The sequence below is a fragment of the Epinephelus lanceolatus genome, chromosome 16 (genome assembly GCF_041903045.1).
Source record: "Epinephelus lanceolatus isolate andai-2023 chromosome 16, ASM4190304v1, whole genome shotgun sequence".
NCBI classification, from domain to species: Eukaryota; Metazoa; Chordata; class Actinopteri; order Perciformes; family Serranidae; genus Epinephelus; species Epinephelus lanceolatus.
In genome coordinates, this window is record NC_135749.1 from 14,561,075 (window position 1) to 14,581,301 (window position 20,227).

General features: G+C 41.9%; 1 protein-coding gene across 16 annotated transcripts in view; it reads left to right on the top strand.

The window, feature by feature from the left end:
- dync1i1a (dynein cytoplasmic 1 intermediate chain 1a) overlaps window positions 1-20,227 on the top strand; it is a 65,894-nt gene that overhangs the window by 32,191 nt on the left and 13,476 nt on the right. For all 16 annotated transcript variants that reach the window (XM_078175553.1, XM_033636929.2, XM_033636930.2 and 13 more), the window contains 7 exons: window positions 1,005-1,176; window positions 2,354-2,453; window positions 2,611-2,736; window positions 15,306-15,452; window positions 16,740-16,853; window positions 17,037-17,170; window positions 17,612-17,756. In XM_078175553.1, the coding sequence (XP_078031679.1) occupies window positions 1,005-1,176; window positions 2,354-2,453; window positions 2,611-2,736; window positions 15,306-15,452; window positions 16,740-16,853; window positions 17,037-17,170; window positions 17,612-17,756 (938 nt within the window). The remainder of the gene's footprint in view (window positions 1-1,004; window positions 1,177-2,353; window positions 2,454-2,610; window positions 2,737-15,305; window positions 15,453-16,739; window positions 16,854-17,036; window positions 17,171-17,611; window positions 17,757-20,227) is intronic.

A 20,227-nucleotide genomic window follows, 5' to 3' on the forward strand; every position in this document is an offset into this window, starting at 1 on the left:
CATTGAGTCTAACGTTTCCACACAACTTTATCCAAAGGAGACACTTTTCTCGGTTGAGATGTGGTTTAGGAAAGGGTAAAAAATACACCCCGTCACCCAGCCTCTCAGGATACCTTGTGTCAGCGTTGCATGTACCCCATGCACACCGTTTGACCATTTTTAAACTTCAAAACTCCGAAAAAGCTCATAAAACCAAACAAAACTGACTTTCTGTAATGCATTTCAATGGACGTCCAGGCAGAGAATGTCCGAGTGTATGGGAATGGATATACGCACTGTGATTGGCTCATCGCGTTTGAGGGCGGGGCTTAGCCATAGGTCAATTGACCTAACCTGTGTGTCTTTGGACTGTGGGAGGAAGCCAGTGGTGCACCCGAAGAAAACCTGTGCAGGCACAGGGAGAACATGCAAACAATTAAAGAAATTCAAAGATGTGTCCTTGGGCTTTAGAAAAGTGTGATGGGCATTATTTACTGTTGTCTGATTTATAGAACAAACAATGTCCAAAGTGATACTGGTAAACTTTGGTAAACTTTCAGCTTACCTCTGTACCCCTCTCTTTCTTAGCTCCGGCATTTACCCGCTATGCTCCTCCAAGTAGTTGCTTTTTAATGTTCACCAGGTTTTGATTTCTGGGGGGAAAAAAATGCAGTTTCCTGGTATGCACCTTGGGCATGGAATAACCTGCAAAAGATCTCAAATTAGACAGTTTTACACCCATTGGTAAATATAAGGGCATCATAAAAATGTGGTGATAGAGGCATGTGGTGGTTCCTCTTGAAAGCTGTTCATCTGTTTTGTTGTAATTTTTTTTCTACATCATGTTGTGTATGTCGTATTTTAATATGTTGTGATTTTGCACTGCTGCTACCTCGGCCAGGTCTCTCTCATAATACATGTTTGATCTCAATGGGACTCCCTTGTAAAATGAAGGTAAAATAGAATAAAATATGTGCAGATAAGTCTGTCTTATATGTCTTTTTTTATTAAATTCCATCCTCCAGGCTCATTTCCAGTTCTGCGGGAGCTGACGGAGGAGGAGAGGCAGCAGATCCTGCATTCTTCTGAGTTTCAGAGTTTCTTCGACTGCAGCATCCGGGTGATGGAGAGAGCTCTGGCCGAGGACAGCAACATCTTCTTTGACTACAGTGGCCGGGACCTGGAGGACAAAGAGGGGTGAGCAGGGAGGAGGCAAGAGGGGGCAGGAGGCAAGAGGGGGCAGGAGGAAAGAGTCTGTATTTGGATGTGAGCGCACATGTGAGTGTTTACTTGCATGCCTCAAACTAAGAAATGTGCAAAGACTGACTCATGCTCACTGTGTCACTCTAGCGGCCTGGGAGCTCCTTTGTTCTTCAAAATACATGTCTTACTGCTGATGTCACGCTCCCAGGGGGTTAAAAACTTCTGTGAACTGACAACCATCATGTCTTAAAGAGCATTGTCTTGCCATCTGAAGAGCTGGCTCCAAATGGAGGTTATCAAAGTGTTGGTTGAAGTTATGAGAGTCATAAGTGCAAAGCTGTTTTAGTATGCTGCTCTGCTATTATAGAAGAATGCAGCTCACTTCAACTTTGACCACTGCAGCCACAGAGAAGCATCAAGCCTGTGGTCAAATAGAGATTATGTCTAAAACAGGCCATGGCCCAGTGCTTAACATCAGTCCTCCTCTATTTTTCCATGGACATGCTATTTATGAAATTGTAACAACATAACCTACATTTCACTAGCTTGTTTCATTACTATTCATTCTCACATAGCATTGCAGACAAAGTCAATCATTCGCACTTATTAGTGTTTAGAATTAATGTAAGTAGCACTCAAAACTTTTCATTTCTAAAGGTCTGGCAACATTTTCCTGACAGAACTGACATTAACAAATAGACACAAACATAAAAAAACACAGTGATACAACTTTCAGAAGTGGCCAATGACGCAACAATCTGCCTAGGATCCTGTGGCCACAGGCAACATGTTGGCTGAAATGACTGACTCATTAGGGTGAACAGCCAGTCAGACTGCTCTCTCACTGAATTTTTTCAGTGTCCGTACAACATGCTGAATCAGCCAGTGGCTGCTGGTAGGGGCAGACTTTTGCCAACACGTCTCAGAAACTTTAGGCAACATGGACGGCTAACTGTCGTCTACAGAGGCCTTTTGTGTACAGTAGATAACATTTTATATCAATCACTGAGATTTATTAACAAATACTAAATGTGTTTCTTATTTGTTCGACCTAAGACATCACCTGTACTTTGGTCCTTTTAGACTAGTGATCACAAATGACCCCTGGAGACAGAAGGCTTTTTTTTGTCTTGCCAGGTTATCTCACGTTATCTTTGCTGTCTTTTGTCAGAGACTTGGGTAGCGGCTCCAGTCTGTCCTTCAGTAGACTCTTCTACGATGAGCACTGGTCTAAACATCGCGTGATCACCTGCCTTGACTGGTCCCCTCAGGTAAAGACCGCAGTGTTGTGTGTGTCACTCAAATGATGCATGATGATTTTTCTTCTTCACACTATGCTATCCCAAATTTGAAGCCTCTGCACACCAATTATGCGGGTGTTAAGCATCACTTTTCCATCCCTTCCTTCTCTCCTTTTCTCTCTCTCAGTATCCTGAGTTGCTGGTTGCCTCCTACAACAATAATGAAGATGCTCCTCATGAACCAGATGGTGTTGCTCTAGTATGGAACATCAAATTTAAGAAGGCCACACCAGAGTACATCTTTCATTGTCAGGTACCTATCAAACCCAACATATTTTCCATAACTATAGAATATGATGGCAGTCAAGATTGCAGGACATGTAGGGAAGAAATTAGTTTTGCTCTTTGTGCTTTTTCCTCTGTTTTGTGGGTTGTTAGTTACAGCATGAACCTACAAACAACTGCTGCAGAGCTACATCCTGAAAAAAGGACAACATGTTTCTCTCACCTCCTTGTTTGCCTCTCAGAATTTCAAAAGTACCATTGTTCATTTTTATTTTTCATACCTTTGTTCATATCTTACCAACAGACAGTCCATCCGGTAATCTACAGCCTGCTCCTCCTTTCTGTCCTATAATGACAGCACCTTTGTGACTGAAGAATAAAGAGTAAAGGAAAAGGGAATGAAAGGCGGCTCTACATTTGACCCTCCAGATTGGATTATGGCTGAACACTGCCACTGGAGGCCAGTTTAAATGGAAGAAATTTAGGTCTTGGTGGGAAAAAAACTCATTGACGGGTGGGATGCTAATAGGAAGTGACATTGAAAAAATGTTAGAAGGACAGAGGGAGGAGTGAGGGTTTAGAAAAATTGGGTGTGAGGGCTTCACGGCTCCCACGAGACAGGCGAGGCCATATAGAGACGTCTTGGTAGTAAAATGATGTGGCCTACCACTTCCTAATCCAACACTGCCACATGTGTGTTAGCCCACCCACATTGATGCTGCGTCTAATGACAGCCGTGCTGTGTTTCCCAATAATTGACAAGTCCTTCTCATACACGTCACTGTAAATGTGGAGATACACCTGTAATAGAATTAATGTCACAGGCATTCACCTCGCTGCTCAGAAATAATGTTAGAAATGCCCATGCATGCTTTTACATTTAAGCTTTATTTAAACAGAGGAAATAGATTTTCTTTCCGTTTTATAAAACACACACAGAACCACATATCCCCTCAGACCGCATGCTGCGTGCAAATATTTCGATATGAAGCTTGCCATATAAGTCTAGCTCCATAATGGATTTTTAAAGCACTCCGTTCTTTCACTGCACCATAATTTATGCTGCTGCTGAAATCCATGTGGTCTTACGGATAGATTACAGCGATCTTGTATCTGATCTTGCATCTTGTAGCTGTAGGATTCAGTAGTTTTTCCATGTGGCTCTCTGACGAAATATGTACTGTACATCTGACTTTTTTTTCACAGTGTGGTTTCTGAGCATGCTGATCTGTGAATTGTCAGGGTCGAGTATTAGGACTTTGGGAACAAGGATGTTTTTGTAAGCAGCTGATAGAGTGCTCAGTTTATCAAAAGGGGGCAATCGGCTGTAAACGTGCACAACAGAAGTGAACTGTGCTCAAGTTTAGGTGGGAATGCCATCATTTGAGTACAATGGCGTCCATCTGCAACAGAACAAAGCGTCGTCATTTGTGTTTGTTTCTGATTCTCCAACTCATACAAACCACTTCTACGAACACAGTCAGCTTGTCCACATGCTGAGAGTTGTTTTAAGCCAGTGTTTACTGGAAGGATGTGCATTAGATGAAGTGATATCAGATGGAAAAAAGACAGAAGAAAAACTGAGAGAGAACAGAAACTCCCAAGTGGTCCCACTTTCCTACCGCCCCCATGTTAGTCAGTGAGTTAGTGTGGCCTGGGGCTGCGCCATGGTCTTTTCATGAGGGGAGAAAGAAAAGTGAATGACAGAAAAACAGAGACAGAAAGATACAGTGGAGAGCAAATGAGTAGGGACTTTGAGATAAAGTGCTGCGTAAACAGTAGAAGATAAATGGAGATAAAATAGACTGGAGAGAGAACGAAAGAAGAGGTTGCAAGTCATTTGGAATCACCCATGACTTCCCGTCACTGCTGGGTTCAGATGAAAGCAGCACAGGAGTGGTTAGACGAGAGGAGAGCAGTGTAGAGACATTTTTTTTCTTTCTGCGGGGCCTTTTGCAAACAGCCACGACTCCCTAGTTAGCCACGGATCAAATGGCTCTTAATGTGCGAGCATGTACTGCTGTTTAACCCCCCAAAACCACAGGGCCGGGTGCTTCTCTTTCTCTTATTTTCTTTTCACCTTCCATCTCCCATCCTGAAGCATCAGAGCAACTCTGTCCTTGCATCTGTTGCAGTTTTCATCTGGTAGATGGATAGGTAGATGCTGTCTGTGTGTATGCACATGTTTATGTGAGTGTCATACACATGTGTAAAGCTGTGGCGTGTGTGTGTGGAGGATACAAAAGAATGACAGTGCTGGGTCGGTATTGGAGGGTTGGGGTTTGTGGTTGAGGTCTGGTTCAGCAGGGGCTTTATTGTATAAGGCTATGGCTTATAGAAGGCTTCACGTTTCAGATGGGGTTTTGGTGAGGTCAGGCTTCTATATTTCTTGTCTGGCTGTGTGTAGTTTGGTGAATGGTCTTAGCAATGCAAAAATTGCCTTTTTTAACCTCTTATTCAGGGTTTGAAAATTATTGCCCAAACAAGGGAACATTTTCTCATTGGGGTTAGATAATCTTGGTTGTTTCCATTTCAGTTTTAGTCTGTCAGTTTTTCTGGACTTTGAAATAATGTCAATATATCGCCTTGATTACAGTATTATAATAAATCTCAATGTAATTGTAATTCTTGTATTGTGCTACCAGGGTTTAATTTAACTTTTTTCGTCCACCTGCCACTGGGGCCAATGGATTCCAAAATCTAAAAGCCACTCAGAAGTTTAAACATTGTTTTTTTTGCTGCTGAGTGAAGGAAATCTAGTAGCCACCTAGTAAGTTTACCAACATCTGGCTGGTGGCTGGTGCTAATTCCTAACCCTGGTGACACGTAGCCTAGCGTACCGCCAGATTCTTGCCAAGACACAGCCCTACTTTGCAGTAGCTTTGTTGGGATTTATGTCCTTGACTCGCTGGTGTGGTGCAAAATAAAACATTTAAAAGCTGGGCTTGGTTTTATTTTGGAAGAGTCCCTGTGTGTGACTTTCTTTAGGCAAGTGCAATCTGTGGGTTGTGCACTAACATTTTTGGCAACATGCAGCAGTGTTGTAATATCGAATTCTAATGCAATAGTTAGACAGACAGGTCCTGGTTTGACAAATGTTGTTCCCCTGTGGTCCAAACAAATCTTACAGTTATGCAGTCAGTGTTCCTTCTCTTTCTCTTATTCCTGCTCTGCTAAATCTTTTCCTCCTGTTCTTATTTAGTTGTGTTCTACTTCTTTAAGCCATTTATGCAAATACTGTAGCTTTCAGGCTTGTTATCAGTGGTTGCTTGTAATGCTGATAATGAAATTTGAGGGGGTTTTTGGCTGTTTTTGAAAGCACAATTTCAGAATAATTTGACTGCAGAATTATCAAGTAATGAATTGTATTTAGCTTCAGTTGCTGAAGTTTTATATCTACATTACACATCTGTACACATTTGCTTATTTATACCCCTTTATTCAGCAATTATGGTTCTTTGTGGTGTTTTATTATGTACTTCTGGGTTATGTGAAACTTTTTTTATGGAATTGCACTTTACACATGAAATATATAATTGTTCTCTAATTCTGCTTAAAGCTGGAGTAGGCAAAACTCTGCAAAAAGGCAACCTGGTGTTCCTCATACAATGATTTATTTAATCTTATTTCATTTTAGAGCTGTGGAAGCACAATCGGTCAGTGCCTCCTTGTCCTGCGCTCTCTCTCTCTGTTTATCAGACCACAGATGAGACAAGAATTAGCTAGCTAGCCACCCCACCGTCCCTCCACCTCGCTTCTCGCCTCTGTTGATTGCTTCACTGGGAGGGGAGTGGGCAGTAGCTAGGGTGATGGATCTTCTGTCAGTGGCTGTAGTGGCTTGAATTGATCTAGCACAAACCCCTCAAGTGCCAGGTGCCACAGTGCGTTGGTGACCAGCGGCAGCAGGGGTCTGACCTGTGTAACAGCAGCAACAGAAAGTTTGCTGATCCAGTGGGGAGTCCAGGCTGTCAGGTTCCCAGGAGCAGGGACTGTGCTGGCTGATTCGGGGTCCATCTCCGGAGCTGCTGCCCAGGTGGTCTGTAGCACTTGGGAGTGAGGCGGAGGACACACTGGGATTCAAGGCTTTACTAACCATCAGCTATAATAAACATAAACTTGAAACAGCCGCAGTCATGAGCCATTAGCTCCAGTTAGCAGAAGGCTAAACTATTAGCAATATCTCTCCATCTCTGAAATGCTTTGCTGATATTGAAACTTGTTTTATCTCGTTTGTTGACAGACTTTCTTTTAGACTCTCTTTTTGATAATTCTGTCTTCCTATTTTGCAGTTCCTTTGCAGTGTAGGCAGTTTTTGCAAATGCTGGAATAACAACTTTTTCTACAGGATTCTCCGCCATTGAATCAGGCTTTCTCCAAAGGGACGTGCATGCGCATCTGCATTTGTAGAACAGCCAGTAGGAATGATCTCTCTCTCTGAAAAGACCTGTGATTGACAAAGTCTTCTGTCACAGGCTAGGTTTTATAAAGCCTAAAGAAAAGAGCCATTAGCCATTACAGTATGCTCAAAATTTCATATGGGTTTTTTGCCCAACATTGCTAAAATAAAACTACCTACCCCAGCTTTAATTCTGATAGTCAGTAAGCTATATCTAAAATTAAACAGTATCTCTGTATACCAGGGGGTTTTTCTCAGTCCCCTTAAGGACCCATGGCAGTTTCATGACCCCACTTTAGCAGCCATTGATCTCTTATATAGGGGAGGAAGTATGTGATCCATCAGTGTATGGGCTGGGTTTGTACTTTAGGAAAGGGGCTGCCGCTGCTGTGGATTCTGGTATCACTTGAGCGTGCCTCCCCTCATCACGGCCATCTCAGCAGTTGGACCCATCATCGCCCCATCCCAGTTGGGTCTAATCTTGTAACTTCACACCAGCCTCTCAAGTGGGCAAAGTCACACCACATTAAAGGGACCGCTTGACTTAAAACCTCTGCCGAACCCCCCAAACCACACGCCTCCCTGTAACAACCCCCGCCGCTACTGTCATATCCCATTGGACTCAGTCATATTTTTATTAATATCTTGCTGCCTTGCATCGTTCCCTAGGCCTTTGACACTTCCAGAAGGGTTGAGTAAGAGACGCAGAGCAGGAGGAGGGTGGGAAGGAGGGTGAGGGTAGGGGGAGTTGGAAAGAGTGCAGCAGCATTATTCACAGCCATATAGAGCCCATGAGAAATGACGCTGGAGGATGAAGCTGCGCGTTGTGTTCAGATTCTTAGCAGAGTCCTTTAAGTGCTCGCTGAACACGCGGGTTAAGACTTTGTGACTGTTTGATTTGTGGCACACTAAACAGATGTAGCTTCGATTGGCAAAAATAATTTGAGTGTTGAATTTATTAGATTACTTCGTACAAATTCGTGCTGATCAGAGGTTGTTTTTATTCGTATTATATGGAGAATTTAAAGTCAATCTTTCCAGTGTCTGTTGCTCAGGATGCAAGAAGAACTAAGAACTCAGAAGAATGTTTAGATGTTGAATCCAAGAATTTTTAAGCACCAGCCTGTTGAAAATCAAAACTTGGCTTTGAATTCTTAATACTCATGCAATCAGAAGTTTGGCATATGTTGCAAATGACAAAATGAGTAGAAGAGTTTAGTGTTTTAGGATATATGCAAGTAGTTTTCTTGTCGAGAGTTATTTGTCTATTTAGCTAGCTAGATTAGCTTAGCATAAGGCTTGGAAACAACAAGCCTCCTGTGACTCTTCTAAAGCTCACTAACTAACATGTTGTATCTTGTTTGTTTAATTCGTAAGTGTATGTAAGTAACAAGTGGTGGTTTTACGGGGGTTACTTTTTGTGCTTGACTGTTTCTTCCAGGTGTCTACGGGTATCATCGCTGTGAGGTTGCCAGCAAGGAAGCAAATAAGCATATTTCCTAAAATGTCAAACTTTTAGAAAATACTCTGATAAGTATTGTTATGGTATCAGTACAGAATCTCTGGTCTTGTTTTGGCACCAATATCGCATAACAGCAAACAATACCCAGCCGTACAAGTGGATTGAGTGTTTAACAGAAATTAAAAGTTTGAGTCCTTAGGCTGTTAGATTTTATTGGATTATTTTACGTTGTTTAAATTCTCTTAAACTACTCAGGTTTAATGAGTGTGACAATTTTTCAATTTAATTGAATTTCTTTAGAAAACAGACCTGATGAAGAACTTGTAGCATCTGTCTCCTGAGTTTCATCGTCAAAGTAAGACTAGAATAGAGCACTGCGTGGTTGAGTTGACAAGCATTACATGTACAACACAAATGCCTCATTAAAGCCACAAACCAGCAAAAGCGAAAATATGATCCAAGCAAACAAACAAGATATGGAAAATAAAGGGATAGGAGCTCCAGGAGGCAGAGAAAGGCCTGTTTGTGTTCCCAGAGCCTCCTCCTCATGCTTTCGCTCCGTCAAACCCTCATTCTTTGCCTGGTGAAACTGAGACTCGGCTCGGTATTTGTCTCTCCTTGCCAGAAACCACAGAGTGACAAAATCCGTGGGGTGTCATAAACGAGCGAAGCCAGGGGGAGAAAGGGAGGAGAAAGGTGGTTGGGAGAAGAGGGGGAGGTTGAGAAGCGGGGATGCAAGGGAAGACAGTTGGATCCATCTGGTCCTGATAAGGCAGAGTGGAAAACAGATGAGTGTGGTGAGCTAAGGGGGGAGGAGGGATGGAGCGTGGATCTACTTGGGAGGATATACTGTCTGGCGTCCCCTATCAGCCCCCCGCCTCCCCCTGTCTTCTCACCATAGCACTCTTGCTCCATCTTTGCCTTCCCAAGTCGACTTAAGCAACAGTTTGTTGCCCGAGGAAAGAACGAATGAGAGGAGGAGGCAACAAAGGAGGGAGTGTTTGCCTCTCTAGCTTTCTTTCTCTCTCTGTCATTCCTTCGAACCTCCCTAATCCCTTGCTGGGTGCCATCTTTCATCAGGGCCTACCATGTGTGTATTATCCTCTACAGAACACTTCCCATCTATATAATAAGGGCTGCCAGAAGCACTTAGCCTTGTGAGCCTGTGTGAGATATGGTAGACGATACTTTGTGTGTGTGAGTCTCTCCCTCATGCGCAGACACACACACACAGCGGACCTTGCCCGAGGAAAGAAATGAAACCCACTGTTCTGACTGCGCAAGTGTCTCTCTTTAAAACTTCCACAATTCATCTCAGGCCCAATATACAGAAGTGACTCTCTCCGCTGCTTTTTCTTCCGGGAGCTGTCACTCCCCACATCCTCTCCGTCTGGGGCTGGCAGGAGACAACTTGGCAGGTGTCTGACCCGCGCTGCATGTGAGATGAGAACCATCCACAGAGCCACTCTGCGTTTGGAAATGAAATGTCAGGCTTGGTATCAAGTCAGCCCTGATATGGAGATGCAATCATAGCGGGAGTATTGTCGACATGAGAGTTGTTGAGGTGTTATTTAGACAGATGTGGTGCTCGTGTGACTGATATGTCCAAACTTATCAATCTGAAATGAAGACGAGCTGCAGGGGATGAGATGAGTGTGGCTGCATTTGATTTAAAGGGAAAGTTCAACCTTTTGGGAAAATATGCTTATTTAAGAGTTTGATAAGAAAATGGATAGCACTCGTCTGTCTGTATGTTAACGATGAAGCCACAGTCAGGAACAAGTTAATTTAGCTTACAGTATATTGGAAGCAGGACACAGCTAACGTGGCTCTATCTAAGGTAACAGCACCTCTAAAGCTTACTAATTAACACGATGTAACTCATTTATAGGGTTGTCACGATACCAGAATTTACACTTCGATACAATAATAGTATTTAAAAAAATGTTTGTTTTTGTCAAAGTCAGAAGTGCCGGTATCGTGACAGTACTGAAATATGTGCTATAGAAAAAGTATCAATACTTTTGACACCCTTAATGGTTTGTTTAATACGTACAAAAACAAAGGTGTGAAGACGACAATTCATCTCTTTATGTGGGGTTATGTACCAGACTATTTCTTGGACCCATAACTTCCTGGTGTCTCTGCTGGTTGCCAAGCAACTATTCCTGCTGTGTCTTTATGCTGAGCTACCCAGACATGAGAACGATGTCGGTCGGCTCATTGAACTCTCAGGAAGAAAGTGAATATGCATTATTTACCACAATGTCAAACTTTTCCTTTAATTCAGAATATTATCTTGACACATAAAGCATTTCATACAGTCATGTTTACACACTGAGATAATTTCCCTCTAATAGATGCAGAAGCAGTATTTGAGCCATTGATGGGGAAGGCTCATGAATGAATAAAAGTGAACAGAAAGACTTCAGAAATCCAGCCGAAAACATAACCAAGCGCCCCATAATTCAGCTCTAAACTCAGTCATTAATTTCCTACATGACATTCAAATTGAGAATCCGCTTTAGAGTGTCAACCAATTCCCCTTGAGCTTAAATCATAAACTTCCTTATAGCGCGGGACAAATTGATCTTATTTCAGCACCAAATGACATACAGTACATTTAAAAGGCATAGAGCTCCAAAACATATGTGCAGATGTGACATTTGATTAGAAGCATTTACGGAGAATTGCTTTCATGTTAAGTCCAAGTCGCTGCTGGCAGGCGCCTCAAAGTGAACTATCGGGGACAAAGCTGGGCTAATTTTCAGTAGCTCTTTCACTAAGCCTGACAGTACATGAGGGGAATGATGGCATAACGTGTGGTTTCTCAAAGAGTGGATTCAGAGTTTAGTCAGGATTTTTCCTCTTAAGATGGGGACACTGATAGGGCTTAGGAGTTAAACTAACATATGGAGCAAATAGAGGGGGCTCTTGATTTGATTTGGCTTCTCTTTGTCATTACTCATGTGGGGTAGGGGTGTTTATTTAGTGTGATAACTGGTGGAAGAATGACAAGAAAGAGAAGAGAGTGGGGATGTTTTCCATTTGTGTCTGCATGTGCTTGTGTATTTATGTGTTTAGTTTTAATTTTTGATGGTGTTAATAGTAAAAATAGGGTCATATTCACTTTTACTTGAAAGATCAAAGGCAGGGAGGTCTCTGTAGTGAGTTAAAAGATAGACAGTATTAATATATTTGAGTTATTACACTGTCAAATTAGAACAATATGGAGAACAGCATAGAATAAGATATTTAAATTCAAATGAGAAATGACACTTTTATAGCAGCCTCGCGGGTTTTATCTCTTTAGGATGATGGAAGAAAAAGACTATTAAAGGAGGTAAATGGTTTGACATTTTTGGGAAATACATCAAGTCACTTAGCTTAGCCCAGCATAAAGATTTGTAACAGGAAACAACTAGCTTTTAAAGCTGTTGTTTCTAAGCTGTTACCACTGGCTTTTTATTTAATCTTCTCACCTCTGTAAGGAAACCAAATAAGCATATTTCCTAAAGTGTCAAACTATTCTTTTATAAAATGAGAAGCTAGAGTTAAGAAACATTTAGATATTTAGATATTGTTTATGCCTCCTTCAGTCTGCTTTCCTGTCTCTTCCAGATGCTAAATATCGTTTAGAGTTCCCCCACTTTTTGATAAATGGTTGTGGCGGTGGAACCATGTGTGTGTATATGAACCTATTTAGTGGATGTGTGTGTGTGTTTGTGCAGAGAGATGACAGAGAGGGCAGGACTTGGTTTCATTAGCCCACTGATGGAGTCTGATGGAGGGGGGTCGACCTTAGATAGCAGCCTGTCAGATAACCACAGAGTGTAAAGGTTATCCCAAAACTCTTGGATATTAAAAGTGATTAAGTTGAAGGCAGACTTATCCATGTGTATGTGAGTATGAGAGTCGTTGTCTTGACATTTGGTCTGAAGTAGTGCTACTTTTTGTCTCTGTACACATTGGCCAAGTCAGGAGTTTTTTTTTTTTTGTCAAATTGTCCAATTTAATTTAGAAAAAAAGGTACAACAATTGCAGCTTTGCTTGTCAACTGCTTTTACATTCTTAAGACCATTACAGATGTTCTGACATTATTTTAAATGGTGCTATTGCGGTACATGTGACATAAATCTGGCAAAGCACCTGCATGGCCATCAAATCTTGTGTGTTAATACCTGCTAATAAACTTAAATTCCTGATCCCTTCTTATCTGACCATGTAAATAAACTTCTTGGAGAGTACCTCCTTGCCAGCTGACGACTTTATTTTTTTCTACCAAAGTTGAGTTTATTTTGAGCCTAGACATCTGAAGCGACTCCCGAGCCATTCGTCTGGAAGCCGTGACTCCTCAGAAGAAACAAAAAAGAGCGAGAAAGAGTGTGCAGTGTTTTCTTTCCCTCTGGTTTGTTTTCCAGTCTCCTTTCAAAATGAACTGGGGTTTGGAGTTGGCTGCTCCGCACATGGTGTGGTGGCAGGGACGGAGAAGGAGAGAGGGGGAGCACAAGGGAGAGAAATTTAGAAAAAAGAAATGAAAAATAAGACGAACGTCATGCTTTTCCTAAACATGAACTGCCATTGTTGGATTTCTTACTTATCTAGTGACAGCTGCTCCCAAAAACTGCCATGACCACATTATATATTGGCACGTTCGTGCGATGTTCCTAAAGCATGTCTGTGATGTAAAAACTGATTTTTTAAAATGAATGATGCCTCGGCAGTTTTTTAATATACTGTAATGTTTGTTAATCGATATTCTATATAAATTGGTCAGTGTCAGTATATTTTTAAAGTGGTTATTCCTATTATTAGGTTCAAGTAAGCCAAAATGATCTCTGCCATGCCTAAGCTTGGTGAGCATCATACATTTGGTCGTGTATGTATGTGATTGTATACTGTCTGCAACTAATCTTGCAAACTACTGGACCGATAAGCCTAATATTTTGTGTGCTCAAGGACCTCTCGTGGTTCTGGTGATTCGCAGTTGTTAGAGAACCTGTTTTATTGACTGGTTTATACCATCACTGACTGCTGACTGCTCACTCCTCTCAACTGACTGCTAGGGGCCGCAGGTTTTCCAGAAGTTGGCTTGGCTAAAAACAATCAGCCCTACCTCGTCAGTCACAGGCCACATTTTGGCCTTCGACATAGCTCCGTAGAAAGTTTGGATTCATTCTGTACTGGAGCATCTGCAGGTTAATTCCATACCTGATATGTTGTGATCCACTGAATTTCGGCATGATAGGAGATGAATTAGTCCCTGTTTTTGTTACATCACCGCCGTCTTGACTAAGGGAACTGGAAGAGACAGTTCCACCAGGCTCAGCTCTTTGCAGTCTGGCTTTGACCAGTGTTTATGCGGTCCACCGCAAGTCGTCATACCACACCAGGTGAATTTCAGAAGCGGAGCCTTTTGCCCGCTCGATTTTGTAGAGATTTAGATTTTGTTGATTGTGTCATTGTTCCGTGATATTTACAAGATAATTACAATAATTGGTCAGCCACGATAAGCTCAGAGGGGCGGACGGCCACCTGGTGGAGTTTTTTCTTATTAAGTGAATTAAATGTGAATTTGGAATTTGCTTTATTTTAAATTCGTAAAATCATATTCATCATAGTCTACTGGCTATTAAACACCAATTTAAAGCAGCAGTAATTTGCAACATGTCTAACGAATATGATGCTGTCAACATAAATCTTGCAAACATTGCCTTGTTAATACAGTGATTCATTTGAAAGGATTTTGATAATTAATGACAAGCTTTGCCTCCAAACACCGTCTCAGAGCTGTCGTTCCAACAACAAACCATCTGACGTACCGTTTTCTGGAACCCTAAAACTGTCAACGACGGTTCTCCCAGCAAAATCTATGACCGTATTGGGCAACAATGCTTTTGCGAAATGTACTCTGCATGTTTTTAATTGTGATGTGTGTCTGCGAGCTTCTTGTTTAATGCTCTCTTGGCCCTGTCTTGCCTGTAAATTATTGCTCCTCTCAACATGATTATGCTGCTCTACTGGCTGGCTGGATGGATGGATGGATGGATGGATGGAGGGATGAATTTGTCAATGCATAACATCACTTACCCTCCTGTGGCGATACGATGCTGAAACATTTTCTCATAACTCCACAGTACAGATGCTTGAGTGGCTCTGGGTCAGGGAAGGCTAGCTGCTGCACGCAGAAGCCCATATGGGACGAGCACTGAAGAGGAACCAAGACTCAATAAACACGGCACTGGGGAGGGAGTGAGTTCAAGGGTGCGCTTGTCATGATGGAGGCTACAGTGAGCGCTCCAGTGGCTGCTGGGGTTTTTGATGCTGTAATGTGAAACGGCTGGGGGAAAGAGAACTACAATTCCTCTCTTTGTCTGGTCTCCGCCCCAGTGTCACCCCTCTCTCCTCTCCTCAGTGGACCCTCACCATAGCCAAACTCATCATCTCCCTCTCCCGTCTATCTCCTGATGTCCGCCACCCATCATGATGCCTTGATCACTCGTTCTTACTCACGCTCCGTCTAGCGTTACCATTTTTCGCTTCATATCTTTCTTTGTTTTTGCTCTTTTCTCACTGTCTGCTGCTTTATCTCCACATTTCATCCGACCAAGGCATTTCTATTCTCATCATGTTTCCTGTTCTGTCAGTTCATGATATATCAGAAATGTTCTCATAAAATAATCTCACGCCAGAATGATATGCAGTGATTCTGCTTTCTCTTCCTCTTCTCTTTCCTCAGTCTCCTGTAGTATCTGTGGGCTTTGCAAGGTTTCATCCCAACCTGGTGGTCGGGGGCACTTACTCAGGACAGATTGTCCTGTGGGATAATCGCAGTCATCGTCGGACCCCTGTCCAAAGGACTCCTCTGTCTGCTGCTGCGCACACTGTAAGACACACAGAGGGAGGCGCAGCTGCCATTTTGACATATTTACAATACAAAAAAGGAGGATCGTTTACAAGCTGATAACTCATTTATCAAGCAACATGTAAATTATTTGCTAGTTACAGCTCCTAAATGGTAAAGAAATTCCCAGTTTTATATAGGTTTAATATCTTAATTTTAAACTGTAAAAAAAATGATGAAAAGTTTCAATCAATTATTTAAATTATTGTTAGTTGAAGCTCTAGTAAAATAAGCTCTGACCTAAATGAAAAAAGCTCCCTGTTGTGTTTTAATTAAATGATTAAACTAAATTATTGTAGTTAAAATATAATCAACCAGTTGGAACTTGTTCGAGACTTAAAGATTTTAAAATTTGTCATATAAACACCCTGAGATAAAAATATTAAATTATGTTACATTACTGCAGCATTACAATTTCGAAACACACACACACACACACACACACACACACACACTAACACTCACACTCACACACTCATGACTGGAACAGTCAAACTTTAGACATAACTGAAAGCCCAGCTCAGTTTAGATGCTCCAATGAACTCACTGTCCCTCGACAAATTAGTGACCAGTATTCACGAGCAATAACTTAAGACCCGGGGTCGTGTATAATCACAGCATGTACACGCGCTTTCACACACACACACACACACACACTGCTACACTGCACCCCCACTGCAGGTTTAAACTCCAACAGTGAAGTTGTCGCTCTCGTCCTCTCCACTCAGTGAGTCCAGCCGGCCAGCATGGTGCTGATTGCTGAATGGATTCTTTGTGCTGCACAAATCAATTACTGCCCAGTAATGACATCATGGTTTCACACACTGCTGTCGTAGGGAAAGACTGCACGCTGGCATGTGAGCCTGCTGCATCTGTACAAAGTATCTAATGATGTCATGTATTAGAGAGTGGTGTTACATGATTACTTCAGGACCATGTTTAAAATCTTCTTTTAAAATTAATGTTAGAATATCAAATTATTGAAATATGTTAGGTCCCTTACAACCTACTGCAGTTATCAACTATCCAAATACTTATCATATAAAATGATGAATGTGCAGAAACATTTTGCCTCTAATCAATGAGACTAATAAAGATTTATGACTGTGATCACAACCACAAATAGGAATCAGAATAACAAAGTAGAGATTGTTGTTATCATATTACCGTTGAGGGAAGTTACAAGATACTGGAAGCATGTGACATTAGCTGGCCTGTTATTGTCACCTGACTTATTTTTGTGCCTGTGTGTCTTATCTGTGTTTGTAGCATCCAGTATACTGCGTGAATGTGGTCGGCACCCAGAACGCCAACAACCTGATCACTGTGTCTACAGACGGCAGGATGTGCTCCTGGAGTCTGGACATGCTTTCCCAGCCGCAGGTACACAACACACTCATCACCAAAAATACTCAAACGATTTGAGTTTTAGTGTTCATGCATGCTGGTAGTCCACATGTATCTTCTGTAACTGCTGATATATGTGTATTGTCATGTTTGCGTCCTAGAATGTGTGTGTATAGGCTCACGTTAGTGCTTCCTTCTGTGTGTGTGCGTGTACTGTAGGAGACCATGGAACTGGTGTACAATAAATCCAAATCTGTGGCCGTGACAGGCATGGCTTTTCCCACGGGAGACGTTAACAACTATGTGGTCGGTAGTGAGGAGGGCACTGTGTACAATGCATCCAGACACGGCAGGTTGGTGGACTCACACACACGCGCGAAAAAAACATCACAGATAAATCTTTGCTGAATCACCCCTGTATGTTTGGATGGGTGTTTTATGTGTTAACGCAGTCCCATTTTATTTGCTCAGATAATCTGGAATTAAAACATCGCAGTAGAGTAATTCAGAAATAATATACATTTAGAAAGCCAATGAAACAAACTGAGTAAAAGGTCCAAGTATTACAAGTAATATTAGACTTGTTTGAGAAACATTTAATTGCTGATTTTCCCATCAATTTAAGGAGTTAATTGTCTCACTTTCAGTCAAAGCTCCCTTACTGTGCTGTAAATTAATTTCATTAAGACACAAACCACTTTACCACTTTCTGTTTAAACAAGTTAAGAACATTAAAACACTGGAAAGCCAAAGAGTGTAGTTATGTACATCTAGTCTGTGTCCACCCTCTGCAGCAAGGCTGGTATCTGCGACATGTTCGAGGGCCACCAGGGTCCAGTGACGGGCATCAGCTGTCACAGCGCAGTGGGCACCGTCGACTTCTCCCACCTCTTTATCACTTCCTCCTTCGACTGGACAGTCAAACTCTGGAGCACCAAGGTATGGTGTGTGTGTGTGTGTGTGTGTGTGTGTGTGTGTGCAGGAGAGGAAGAGGATGTGTGGGGGGTTGATTGTGGACTCCAAGAAGTTGTAGGAAATTAGGAAAAATGTGTGTGTGTGTGTGTGTGTGTGTGTGTGTGTGAGAGAGAGAGAGAGAGAGAGAGAGTTGAGAGTGAAAATGAACCAGTGAGTAAGGGGAGAAACTGAGTATTATAGGTGAGCAACTTTTTAGAAAATCTCTCTTTCTGTGTGTGTGTGTGTGTGTGTGTGAACTGGATATGTTCTGTTACTGTGTGTATGATTACTGTGCCAATAGTAGTGTGACACAATTAGGCTGAAGTATTGAAATGCTGTAAATCTCAGAAACTCACATTATTAGATAATAATAGATATTGATTCTTTGACAAGCAGCACTTTTTGCTGCACAAATTGTTTTGGAACCTTGATTATTTTGACCTGAATTTAGCCTGGCAGGCAGTTTCTTCCTAGTCTGTGTGCTGCCCTCAGTTAGATGTACTAAAAATGCCTGCAAAAATATTTTTGTTGACACCTGAACATGACCCGAGCCATAAACGCCGACTTTATGCATTACAGTAGCACAATTGTAAGAACTGAGGGCTGAGACAAGGACTGAGCTCCAGTGGGCTCTCCAAGGTATGTGTGTTTGAGAGAGTGAAAGAGATGGTAGAAGGTGGACTACTGCTTGCAGTCTTTCTGTAAGTTATTAATAACTTTTCTCATCAGTTTACCCAAACCTGCCCAATACGCAGGTTGACACACACAGCACGCACCTGTATTACTGGTGCAGTCTAGTAGCAATCTAACAGCACCTTAAATTACATTTATTTATTTATTAAAGAAAGGTGATTTGATAAAAAAGACTAACTTTTAAAATCTGATTAAACACTTCAGGTTTAGGATTTTTTTCTTTTTTGGGTGAAGATGTCATAAAATAGAATGACAGACATTTGAAGCTTAATCAATCCATAAAAGCTTTGAATGTTAAAAAATGACATTCAGTAGCAGCTCTAGTAGTTTTATTGGGTGTACATATCAGGTGAAAAGCCAATAAAATAAAATTAGGCTGGATATCTTCACAACACTGGAAGACTGATTGCCTGTGAGGCCTAACTAAGGGTATAAAATCCTCTTTAGTTTATTCTGCCTTCCCAGTAAAAATGGAAAGCTTGTCACTGTCACTTCAGAATTATAATAATAACACCAGTTGAGAGTAAATATGGTGTGAATAGGCAGTCATTTTAAACAATTAGTTTGTTTCCTAAAATCAAAATTACAATCTATATTAGTTTTAATTACTGATAGCTATCGATTGGTTATTGTTTAATAAAAAAAACTCCACACAGAGCTCATTCAGAAGTCTTTCACTGTGACACTGTGTTACCCTGTAATTATCAAATCAGATCAGCCTCTCATTTTTGCCGGTCTTCATCAGATCTTAAACTCTGTGCACCTCAGTCAGTCAGATTCCCTGAGGTGCACTCAGTGAGTCTAACTCAGACACACTCTAAAGGCGGGCGCTCCTCCTCTCGCTGGTATTTGAGTGACCCCGTCCACTCAGGGCATTTGTTCTCCTTTCAAACCGATGTGATGAATTCCATTTGGCAGCAGTTCAGTGGCGGTAAAAAGCAAACTGTCACTATTTCTGTCAAAGTGAGTGTTGGAGAATAGAAAAGTTAGCTAATACATTCAGAGACACTTTCATGGTGGCGGTGGTGGGGAGATGCAGAGGAGTGCACTCAGGTACGTTTGACTGCACAACAGAGGAAATTCAGGATTATAAGACGAGACATTTCATTGTTAAAGGAATACTTCACCCCAACAAATGATTATTTGTGTATCAACTACTCAGCCTGTGTTACGTTGAATATAGGATGAAAACTTTGTTTTGCATGCATGCTGCCACGGTGAACGGAGAATAAAAAAAAAGGTGAACATTGCTGATGAATTGAACTCATAGTGGACTGCGTTTAACAGCAGCAAAACTCTATCAAAAATTGAGCATAGCATTAGTTCAGGCAGGAGCTCAGCTCACATCCCAGCTACATCAGCTGATCTCAAACAGCCCAGTCAACTGATGGAGCAGCTGACTGATGGAAGGGAGTCAGCTGATAAATCAGATGATTCCAGGGCGCCCTATTTAAACTGCTCTGGCCTGCCTACTGTTGCTGCTTCCTCTGCAAGCTGCTTTGCAACCTGTCTCCACCCCAGCTCCTCCTTTTCATGTTGTGGCTGACCACTGTCATTTCTGTTTGTCATTGATGCTGCTCTGTTCTGTTCCCAGGGGTTTTTGCTGCTGCTCTCCCTGCCTTAGACTTTCCATGTAGGCGCATGGAAGGGCAGTGAGGTTTGCCTCTCTGCCTCAGGCTTTCCTCATTTGTGTGGTGAAGGGCAGACAGGTATGCTTTCTCCACCTTATGCTTTCCACGTAGGCGCGTGGAAGAGGCTTTCTG